The 12,287-nt window shown below is 36.4% G+C and overlaps 1 protein-coding gene across 2 annotated transcripts in view; it reads left to right on the top strand.

The window, feature by feature from the left end:
• The window catches only part of PPP2R3B (protein phosphatase 2 regulatory subunit B''beta), a 45,547-nt gene that overhangs the window by 8,964 nt on the left and 24,296 nt on the right, over positions 1–12,287 (top strand). The window contains exon 1 of one of the 2 annotated variants that reach the window (XM_058829682.1): positions 5,794–6,297. The exons of the other annotated variant lie outside the window; for it this stretch is intronic. Coding sequence (XP_058685665.1) covers positions 6,151–6,297 — 147 coding nt within the window. The 5' untranslated portion in view covers positions 5,794–6,150. Of the gene's footprint in view, positions 1–5,793; positions 6,298–12,287 lie in introns of those variants that run through there. 2 annotated transcript variants of the gene reach the window in all.

Genomic DNA, 12,287 nt, shown 5'->3' with positions numbered 1-12,287 from the left:
TATAATTCTCCTGTTGTAACATCAGATTTTAAACAAAAGATCACTTTTTCTCTTACTTGTTTTTAACACAGTAAAATTTTGACTTCTTGGTTGACAAATTTAAGCTTAGTATTTTAGAAATATTTTTCTAGAATTCTTGAAAAAATATGTGAACTTCACATGAAGACTTACAGTAATGGAGGTTGGAGGAAAGTCAGGAGTACTGTTCCTGCTCTGGCAATCTATTTATGATGTTTTACCTCTGTAATATGTCTAATTTCTCAGGTCTTTGTTCTTCATGTGTAATGATTGCCCTGTTAGTTATTCTGAAAGCTGAAGTTCATGTGGTTACCAGTGACCACCTTCTTTGCTCTGCCTTCTTTCTTTGCTTTGTCCTTTGGCACTGTACCTTGCTTGCAATTTTGGAAGTGCACAGCTTTCTATTTATTTCTGTAGAAGTTAGTATAGTTTCTGATGCTTCTATTTCCTGTATCAGCAATGATTTCAGACTGATAAACAACACCAGTCTAGTACTAGTTTGTCTTCTATGATAGAAGTTCTATCAGAAATCCTGTTTTTGGTTGGTAAATTAGCGATCTGTGATTTTTACTGACAGACTTGTAGGACAAAGTCTGTGTCTTAAGCTTTTCAATTGTTGGTTTTGTGTTAAGATCTTCAGGGAGGGACATCTCAAGCGAAATCATAAGCAAGAAGCTGTCCTGCAGTTGTCACTGACACAAAATTATTGTCTTGTGACTTCAGGGACTAAATTACATGTTAGCCTTTGATGCTGGATTTAAAGCAGTAGTTGTACTTTAGTGCATCAATCATTCAAGTCTGGGGAAAGACATTTTTGAAAGGATTAATTGAAAATTCAGTTAATGTCCAAAAGATGGAAGTACTGAACAGCTTATACAATGTTTAAATAAATTGCTGGACAGTTATAAAATGTCATTCATATTCTTATAACCAGACTACTCTGTCAGCTTCTAAATTAAGGTGACAGAATAAAAATAATAACAATCTAGAAATTACTAAATATCCAAAATGGCCAGTGTGACTTTGAAAAGTTCTAAAATGCATATCATTAGACATAGTTGTAAAAGCTGCTGTCTCTTACAGGAAAATCTGGCATTCTGAGTCAGGCTGAACTGATCCTTCATTTCCACCTGGTAAAGCTACTAGTGCATATATTGTGGACTGTAACTTCATCTGTGGATAGTCTCTGTAGCATAACAGTTCATCTGAAATGTAAAAACACAGCATCTTATTAGAGGAAATATGACTTTAATTTGTGTAATCCATACTAGATTTTTTGCTTAAATCTTTCTCTCTTTAATATTCACGTCGTGAGCATCAATTTGTGTCCTGGTTTTCAGGATCTGATGAATAGGGTCATCTGAAGATCATGAATAATAAATGGACTCTATCTGCAGAATTATTCTAAAAACCTTTTTCCCTTAAAATTCAATTTTTGCTGTACACAACTAAATAAAATGTGATTTTTTTTTTAAGATGGCGGAGAACATGAGAATTGTTCTGAAGGTATATAAACCATTCCTTTATTGTCAGGCATTGATTTTATAACTTCTAGTATTGACGCTTGCTGAAGTTAGTCTGTCAAATGCAGTTAACAAACTGAAAAAGGCCCTTGCTATGTCTTTGGAGTCCAGGCTGTGTAATCATACCAAGGTGACATGTATCTTATTTTAGTTGTAATCTGATAATGGCCCATGCCATGGTGTTCATACATGGCTCTCTTTTGGTCATGTGCAGAAAATCTGATCGGCCCCTCCTTCCTGGCCTACCAGCATGACCACGCATCTGCCATCTAACTGCTGTCTTTTTTCTTACTGTCTTGCCTCCTAAGAATTCTGGATTCTCTTAGCAACTGTGGGAAGAACAGCCAGACATAGTTCTGTCTAATCCAAGAGTACTGGAAAATTTAAATAATCATTCAAGAAGGCATTTACATGGAAGACTTCCCGTTCCAATGGGGAGCCCTTGCATCCTACAAGAGAAAAATTATGTATCTAGGCCCAGATGCACATGAACTCCTTTCCAAGACCAAAGGATCAGTTTCTTCTTGTGAAGGCAGATTTCTTAACTGCACAGTGTTAACATTTAGCAGTTCATGAGTATGTCATACTCAAAACACTGTCCATAACATTAAAGCAATCAGTTTCCATAACTGGTAGTTGAATATGGGCCTAATAACTTGATTTCTTCTGCTACATACACACTGTACATGTTAGCTCCCTTGGGTTTTGTGAGTGTACTGTTTAAAAGGGATGAATCCCATGCAAAGGAGAGTTAGGGATGGATAGTAGTACTTTGTTATTCTGTTCAGATCACAAGTGCATTGTTCTCTTGTTCTCTTTTCATGCACAGCAGTTACAATTGGGAAGTTGCTAGCAAGAAATTAATTTTGGGAACTTTCAGTATGGCAAAGGCCAGGTATGGACTATCTGGTTTAGAAATAATTCTTCGTACCAGTAAATAATGGTGATGATCTAGTCACAATGTTTTGTGAGGGTAGGAAAAAAAAAAGAGCTCAGCATTTCAGGATTGTTTGGTTTGTGTTTGCTGGTTTTCTTAGTCTAGCAAATAATTGCTTCTTTTGTTTATCTTCTAGTATATTTATATAATTTATTCTTTGTATTTCCTGCCTCGTAGTAGCTCTCTTTTAGCAGGCACGGTTAGCTGATTGACTTCTTGTATATCTTCCCAAGCTATTTGTTTTCACTAGTGCTTTCTTTCCACTTTTAAAGCTCTAGAATATATCTTTAATACTAAATTAGTGGTGCTGTTACTTTTTTTTTCTCCTATATTGAAAAGTTGCCACCTTGCCTTACTTCTCTTAACTGCTGTCCTACCCCTCACTATTAAGTTACTTTTGTAACTTTTGTGACTAGACTCCAGCAACTACAGTTTTTATATGGCTGAAAATTATTTTCTTGGGAGCTTTCTGTGATGCTGGGGGATGCTTTTTCCAAAGATTTGAGGTCACTTTCTCTTAATCTCTTAAGACTTTAATATGCTGTTGGTCTGTGCTTCTGTCAAGAAATTCTGGTTTGCTAGGCAAATAGTTAAGGTTTTTTTTTAAGTAGTCTTCAAGGTTATATTTCTTCTACAATACCCAGAATATCGTGTTATTTATGTTGTGTTACTCTTGTGTATGTTCAGATCTTTGTTAAAGTGGTAAACTTTGGCCGCAGTCCCTTGAGTCCAGTCCATTCATAGTGTGTATCTTTAGCTTTGGAAGGAAGCTCTGAGCATGCATCTTCCCCCTGTTTGTTTATCTAGCTAATAATAAGCTGCCAGGATACTTAAACAGCTTCATGGCTGGCACCCAAACCTTCACCCAGTGAAGGATTTTGCCTTAGCTTTCACTGGAGAGAATTCAGATTTAGAATAAATGTAGCACTAAACTTGAATACTTCCAGTTCAATCTGGATGAAAGCTGACTTTCCCCTGTGGTTAATTTATGACTGAAAATGTTAAAACAGATCTTAGGGGATTGATGACCACATTGCATTATAAATGCTCAGCCTCCTTAAATGTGACAATACAAACCCCTTTACAATTTAGATGGTGAAAAAGATGTGATTAGTAGCCAGTGAATTTAAGTGTGGTCAATTGCATGGAGATTGTTAATATTTTGCAACCTGTGAACATATATTAACAAATATCCAGGTATATAAACAACCACTAGGTTGGAAACCATAGTGCTAAAATACATTAGGCTAACAATGGGATTGACTTGGAACAGTGAAGTAATATTATGAGAAAGCAATGCAGAATATTCAAAATACTGAACCTGGTTTGCTGGTTAAGTTATGATGGATTCTGAGTTCCATTTGAATAAAGGAGGGAAATACCCAACTCTTTCCAAAATGGAGTTCAGAGCATTTGTTTATACTGAGGCTCATTCAGCAGGTTCAGGAGCTCCAGGCGTTTTAGGTTCCAGACTGGCGCTTTTGTAGGTTAGCTCTCCATGTGACAGTTCATCATCTTAATGACATAATACAGCCACATCAAATAAGACTGTGAATGTAGCAGCAAATGGGAGTGCATCACCTGGTTGAAAGGGATGAAAATAGAATGCACTTTAGGTGAGGAGATACTATTCCTTACCTCAAGTAAGGCCAGTTCTGCCTAACTTGAAACACAATCTGCCTTGCAATTCAACCTTCCTGACCTTCCACATTTTGGTCTGGAATGGTTATCTGTTGCCAGAGTAGGATTCCTCTCCTACTCTAACACCTCAGTCTTTCATCTCAAGTTCCAGGCATGCTGCTGTTGTGTACTGCATGCCCAGTTTTCTGTTGACTTCCAGGTGGCCAAGGTTTATGCCAGGTTAGTTGATTTAGTCTTCCTAAAAGACAGTGAGTGACAGCCAGATTTGCTCAATGCAGTTGGATAGTCTGGTCATGCCAACCACACCATGTCTGACTCTTGCCTTGTCAATTCCTTTCTTGTTCTCCCACTTCCGAAAGAAATAAATATCTTCATAACAAGTTGCAATAAAGAAGCAGGAGGTGAGGACAGGACTGGATACTAAATTAAAACCAAGAAAGCAGGTGTTTTGTTATCATTTACTTTCTAACAATGTGTGATAAACTGAAAAAGGATCTAATTAATACAAATTGTATTTCACTAGTACTTTTTTGTAATTTCCTTTTCTTAATTGAACAAGGATATTTACTGGGGGGTTACTTTATAGAATGGCTATGAATGGATGAATAGGGCAAAAGATTATATGGGAATAAAACAGTGCCGTCCAGTAAAAGAAATCTCTGATGTAGTGGTGAAAGAGTTGTTTTGGGCTGTGTACATTTCTGTGTAATCAGGAAAATGGCCTTATTTAAAGTAGGAGGGATGAAAACGGAGTAGGAATGACCAGGTCTTTTCTTTTACACTGTTAGTAACTAAACTTGTGTATGACAAGGTACAGATAATAAATAGCTAACGCTTCTATCTTAAGAGAATTTAGAGGTGCTAAGAGTGGAATATCTTGGAATAGTAAGAGTTGCCATACTGATAACTGTAATGGTGATATTTGAAAAAAAATTCCAACAAAATAGCAGCATTTCCTAAAGACTGCTGTGATAAAGGTATATCCATTTAAAATATGAAAACTCCACTAGTTACAAGTTAATGTATCTAAAACTGTAAAGGAGAAGGAACTGAAGGTCACTTAATTTTTCACAGAAACTTATCAGATTTGTTTCCATGAAGAATATTGATGTGTACTAAAATTTGGCCTCACCACCCCCGTAAAATGTATTTGAGAGTCAATACACTGAAAATAGAGTGGTAGCAGAGTCTAACTAATGCTAATGAAATGTGACAGATATGCAATCTATTATGTGGATGTTAATGTTTATAAAGCAATTTAAGAAAAAAGTATCTGTCAACTTTTTTTCTAATTTTATGATATCATTTGTATTTCTAATGTAACATTTTGGTAAAACATGATTTAAAGCAGTGTTTCAGTGTAGTAGCATTAGCTTAATTTCTGCTATGGCTTTCCATCTTAACATTTAAATTTCTGAATTCTTGAAATACTGTAACTTAGATTAATGCAAAAAAAAATTATTTCTTGATTATGTGAGCCATTCTGAAAGCCTGTCTGAAGCTTTTTCTGTCATTGCATTCATTTTCCCAGTGTAATAGGCTTCCCACTAAAGGACAAAAGAGTTTAAAAGGATTGCTGGGTAATAAGCCTTATCCTTTGGTGAGGTGGTTCATTGAAGCTAGACAGTGAGTGTTTTGTGACAGAAGGGAAAGCTGAGGGGGATGGGAGGAGGAGGAAGCTAGAAAATAACCACGACTGGCCTCTCTGCATTCCTCTAGGGCTTGGCTTTTTTAAAATTGGAAGCTGCTTTTATAGATGCTCCTCCAAACACGGTTTTCATTTTCCGTACTGTCCCATTTAGACTTTGGAATGCCTGGATGAAAGGACAGGCCCCCCAAGTGACTTCCCAATCTGTTTTTGCAATTCCAGCCAAGTTCCCTTTAATGTATGGAGCGAGCGAAGTTGAGCTGACTCTTATAATATCACAGAACTCGGGTGCAGCTGCTGCTTTAAACAGCACTGTGTGATAATACAACAACTCTGCTGTTTACTGGGACTCAAGTGCCTGGACTGGCACACAGAGACATTATATGAAATCCGAAAGCATGAGGATAAAGGAGATTTCTTTGCGACAAGATCCTGATCTAAGAAAGGAGTTGGCATTGCTAGCTCGAGGATGTGATTTTGTTTTACCTTCTAGATTCAAGAAGAGACTGAAAGCTTTTCAGCAGGTTCAGGTTTGTCTTTCTGTTCTTATGCAATTAAGTTATTATTGTCAACTGTACCTTCACAACCACTCAAACTGCAGGCTGTAACTAAACTAGCAGGGTTTTGATAGTCTGTTCCATGTATGATGATTTCTTCTGTGTTTTAAAAGACTGTGCAGGTAGTTTTGTGCAAAGAAAATGTGTCTGCTGAAGCACATTGCACAACTAAAGTATAATGTTTGCACATAGGTATATGCAGTGAAAAGTTGGTGCATTTAATGCTATTATACTTTTAAAGACTGTTTTCCTTAATCTGCATAGTTATAATATACATGCATTTCCCCAGAGGGTTTAATTTACCTTTTTCCAGATCTGGGCATAAAAAGTATACTGATACAGGCTGTAACTTTACTAGCTCAAACATAATATGGTAAAAAGTGCTTTCATACTTTTATTATGATCCTGAATTCCTTTAGAATGTTTATTTTGAACTTTTTATTTGGATGAGATCAGTTGTTGCTGCTTGGTCCACGTGTATTTTTGCTGTTTTGTAGCAGTGGGTTAAAGCTACAGTTTTAAAGTGTTATTAAAATTGAGAATAGAAGTATTTGAGAAGTAAAATCAGAAGGAAAACTACTTTTGGAGTAAATGTTCAAAAAGATTTGTTATCTCATGGAGTGAGAAAAAGTGTACAACTATTTTTGAGATACTGAAATTTGGTATTTCTTGAAATACCCTTAAAGACATACGGTGGTATCTGAAAGCATTCACTTTGACCTTACCTGACCCTCACTTCTGATTCATATACTAAAGGTGTGTCAGTGAAGGCATGTGTGAATTTTTTTTACCCTTTTTTGATTAAGGAAAATTTAGCAGTTGAATAAAAATTACATTAACTTAGAATTTCTGACATTGTTAGCTATTCTAAATATAGCCTGCTACTTAATTTTGAATTCAGTGCACTAGTTTCCCTGTCAGGTGACCTTCAAGAGAGGAACATAGAGCCCTATGACCCTAAGAATGTACTAGCCTTCTATCTGTTTATTTAAAATTGGTTTCAAGTGGTGTTTATAAGCAATGTTTATTCCTTTGTGCAAAGCAGAGTGTTGACTGTGCTGGTTTATACCATTCAGCACAGACATGTGAGTGAAAGGATTTTTGACTTGTCTTCTGTGCTAAACTGGAGACAGGTTAAACTGGAGAACTTGTTGACTAGAGACAGCAAGAAAATACTATCTTAATTACCCAAAATTAGTAGTAGCAGGTAATATTTAGGCAGCTCAGAGGAGGAGGCAAGTTTAGTCTAGTCATGGCATCCTGTTGTAAACAAACACAGCATTACCTTGTGTGGTGCCCCTTAACTTGATCTGTCTTTCATCGAGCGATAGTTGGATCGCTTGTACTTTTACAGGGCCTTTTTATGTTGACCTAGAAAACATCTCAGTGTAGCATGGTTAAGCATACCTCCAAGCTACTAACTGCTTTAGAAAACAGCTTGTCTAATCTGTAGGGGTTTTTTCTGTTTTAGGATGCTGCTGGCTATAAACTTGGAGTGGAGACAATGAGCAAACACTTTGCATTTTTAACCTTGTCTTGCACTTCCTGGGCAAATGGCAACTGTAGGATAATGTATGATAAATTACTTAATTATATTACAAAATTCTTTAGGCAAACCAGAATTAATAGGAGTATAAAACTAGAATGTAAGGTCTGTCATTGCTCAGTTGGATATAAAGTATTTTATCCAAAGTTCCTTTTATAAGTGGTGGTTTGCTTCGACTTCATGATTTTAAGGAGACCTTTTGGAACTATCATCAAAAACTAAATATGAGTGCTAGTAACTTGGTACAGAAGATGGGTATTCTTTACCTGCCATTTTATGTTAATGTTAATTCCAATTAACAATTAATGGGTTCTAGGTCCATTTCAAAGAATAGCTCTTTATTTGCTACATAATTGTTGAAGAAATTTTATGTTAAAATTAAGACTGCTTAGAAATTTTGTAGAATAACTTGAAACAAAACATCATTTCAGTCGCTGAGCTTTGTTGGTTTTGGAATTTTCAACCTCTAGTTGAAAAGCTAGTCCACTGTATAAGCTTTCAGACAGAATAATTCATTAATGTGATGTAAAATTAGAATCCTAAAGTCAAGCAGAAATGGAAGCCCATCTGTTCTTCCATATTTCTACTACAATCTTATAATTTTATAATTTGTTAAACAAATAACAGATTCTCTTTAAGAGGTTAGTGCTATTAAAATTAGCATCTTAAAATAAAAGATTAGTAATGGTGGTGGATGGTGAAATAACATGTGGCTCAGAATCTTCTCTGAGGCAGGTTGGAATGACTGGGTCTTCCACAGGTTCCAGGAATTCTAAGGCAGTGGCTTTTCATATAGGGCCATGTAAGTAAATAATCTGTGTAGGTAATCCCCTGTGGTTTAGATGGGGTGATCATTAGAGCACAGCACATCAAGTTTCTTGAAAATCTTTAAATAGACCACCAGTAGTGAGGTGGGTTGAAGTAAAACTTCAGTCCATCTTACTCTGATCTTGATTCTAAGACCAAGATCTTTTTTAAGTGCTTAACACCTATGGGGTATATTGAACTGGGAATGCAGCACTTGAAGAGTCACTGTGTCAAACTTGCTTGTTAATTTATCTGAAACTTTGGAGGGAGAAGAAACTATCACCTTGTCAAATGTCTGGGAAACTTAAAGAATATGAACTGAAAGGCTGAGTATTATGTTTTAGCCAACATCTGGTGACATCCCCACCTGTCAGAATAGGAATATAAGCCGCACCATTATGCATGCTATATGAGGAAAATATACCTGAAGTTTGAAACAGAAATAGAATAAAATACACATATGCTTATACATTTGTAACTCAGTGTTAGCTAAACTACAAAAAGCAGTATTTTTTGCTACTTAGAGGCTGCATCACCTTACTAAACTGTGGAGTTCTAACCTTAAAACTAGACTTTTTAAAAAGTCAAATTCATGCTGAATGTAAGGATTTTTAAAAAGGAGCTTAAAAAAAAATCTGGCAGAAGTTTTTAATTAATCTTCTCAATGTTAGTGACAGACCTGTGCAGGCATATTTTTTGATACTTTTAATGAATTATACCTTTATCTGCTGTGCCTACTGGGTGATTCCTTGGTGTAGTTGAATGCGTCACAACTCAGTGTGAAAACGGAGAACTACTCATTTCATGACCACCTGTTAATGATACTAAATGCTGCTTACACATGCTATTTATGTCAGCTGTATGAGAACTATTTCTTCAGCTTCTGCAGTGCCTCACGAGATTGGCTTGCCTTCTGAGTGAGGTAACTTTAGACTTTAGTGCCTCTCGATCATTTTTACATTCCTTTGTTACCAAAATGCTACATAAATGCTCGTGGCATGTTCAAGACAGCAATGAACACAGTCTGTAGGTACTAATGTGTGCTGGGCTGATGTATGTTTGTGATGTAGTGCACACAGTGATTATTTTAGTCATGAGGATACCAGTCTCATTTCTGAGGTAAAACTACTTTCAAAAGATTTGAGGCTGTTGCGTTTACAGCTACAGTCTCAGAAGAAGGTTTTGTAACAATTAGAGGCTTTGGGCACAGCAGCTTTCCTGTTAACATCTGTTTTCTAAGTTAACATCATTTGTAGACCTTTTAACACCACAGTGGGAGGACCAAATATTCATTTTTACATAATGCTTTTACATAAGGCACACAAATGCCTTATTAAAGAATACAAGTTTTCTGAGAGGACCAGAATGGAATACAAATCTCATTCTGACTGTAGCTAATACAGACGCTTGATGATACAATGCCAGTTTTCCAGAGCAGATGCCAACGTTTAAAACAGAATGAAAATATATAGGCTGCCCACTGAGACTTACTAGTTAAGATGAGGTTTTCCAAAAATGGTTCACTGCTAGTGGATTGCCAGGTTTTAAGCTCTAGTCTCTTAAAAAGAAACTGTAAGCAAGCTGGTAGATTTTTACCACTTCTGTAATGGAGACTCCTGGTTCAAACATAAAATGTATTGGCTGCCTATCATAGCAGTTTCTTTACCTGCTCATGTCTGGGGATAAATCTAATTTTTAAATTATTATTACAGGAAATGTATGCTATTTCTATAGAAAAGTCAATATGGTGAAAGTTTGTTACAACTTTATTTCATGCATCATTTAAGAGTAAAGATGTCCGTTTCCACTGCAGCTAAGTTTTGTGGTGAAGCAATTCATACATTGAAGAGTTCAGATATACTTATTTTTCCCTTGGAATAAAAGATTCAATATTCTTTTCTCCATTTTAACTAACACTACTAATAGTAGATGTTGCGTGTCTGTTGGTTGTAGTTCTAGAAAGCCTGAAACAGTTCAGCATCCAGCACATCTTCATATAAAATGTCCTTCAACTTTTACAGGGCAAGAGATTGTTTTCACAATTGTCCAAATCAGAATTTTCAGGGCATCAGCAGACAAGCAGTTGACAGAATACTTGCTCCAGTTGTTGACTTTGTAGCCCCGTAGCAAGGCTGAACTTGGTGACATTTCTTGTTTGAGAGGATTCTTCTTGAAGTCAATTGCATCTAGTGATTGAAGCTTGCTTTGTTGCAAACATGTAAGGATAAAAAGCTATTGCAGAGTTTAAGTGGATGTCTGTCTTAGCTGTATGTGTTACTTTTGATGTTGAGCTGATGGCCTGTCCTGACAAGGGCTGTTTTCTGTAGACAAATGTTAGAATTGCCTCGGGTGTACCTGTCAGTCCCTTGGCTGTGTACAATCAAAATAATCATGTACTAGGAGGAACTTACCAGCTTGTGCCCTGGAAACATTTGGGGAACAGCATACACTGGGAAGGAGTAGAACTGATTTAACTTGTGCAGAGTATTTTCTGAGGAAGATGCAACTATATGACAAACAGCATATATTAGCAACTGGAATACTTAATTTGACATAATTCATAAATTGTAGCCTGTTTGACAGCAACTCACAGGCACTAGTAGTCATACTAGCAGTGACTAATTTTTTTTTCACACTACTTTTGTCTTATCACAAAATGTATTTTTCTGAAGAATCTTTCTTTTTTGCATTTTATACTGTATATCCTTTTCCATTTTTAAGGTAGTAGGTCATGTGAAAGAGATAAAAAATATCTTCACTGGGTAAAAAAATGTCATCCCCACTAGTGGTGGCAAATTAATTCTCAGAGGAAGCCTCACTCTAGAAGCCTTTGGTAAAAGTTTTGTCAGCAAATGAAGCAAGTTACAATGGATATGGATGTAATGTGGAAAGGTCTTGTGTTCATGGTATTGGGGGGCACAGGTAACTGCATTTTCCATTTTATCCCCACCCAAATGTTTTCTGAATAAATCAGTAAGCTCTTCATACTGCATACTTTTGATATTTGAGCTCTATATGACTGTTCAAAGAAGAAAGTGTTTAGCCATATTTGGAGGTGTTTTTACAGCAATAATGCTTTTGCAATAACATCTTCCAGTTCCTAGCAGGATTCCATGATTTTACCTATGTCAGCTCTACCAAGCTGCGAACTGGGAGAATCCCAGTGTTTCCAAAAATCAGAGTTGTAGAACTTGAGTGAGACATCGGTTAGTGCAGCTATGTATTACTGAAAGGGAGGAGATTGGTAAGCGTATGCTATAATGGTTGGGTATCATGCAGAAAAATGCCAGTTTACCTCAGCCTTCGCTAACAAGTGAAAATCAGATTTTGACCATTTGAAAATTTCCCAGTGCTACTTTTATTTGTGTGTATGTGATATGACTTGCCTGTGGTGGCCATTCACAAATGCTTTTAGTTGAATATGCTTTTAAATTCAGTACCCAAGATGGTATGTATGGAATGCATTTCATAGTTTCAGGTGGAAGCTTTTGCTGGATGCCACTGCCTACTATCTCCTCCTACATTAGAACTAACATGCTTTCCCAGATAGGTTTGTATAGATGGTTCAAAGTTTTGCATGCTCTGCTGCAGTGCTTACACTTCAGTGGCT

The sequence above is a fragment of the Poecile atricapillus genome, chromosome 1 (assembly GCF_030490865.1).
Source record: "Poecile atricapillus isolate bPoeAtr1 chromosome 1, bPoeAtr1.hap1, whole genome shotgun sequence".
Classification (NCBI taxonomy): Eukaryota; Metazoa; Chordata; class Aves; order Passeriformes; family Paridae; genus Poecile; species Poecile atricapillus.
Note: the sequence above shows the minus strand (reverse complement) of the source record. Positions and strands in the feature narration are given on the sequence as shown.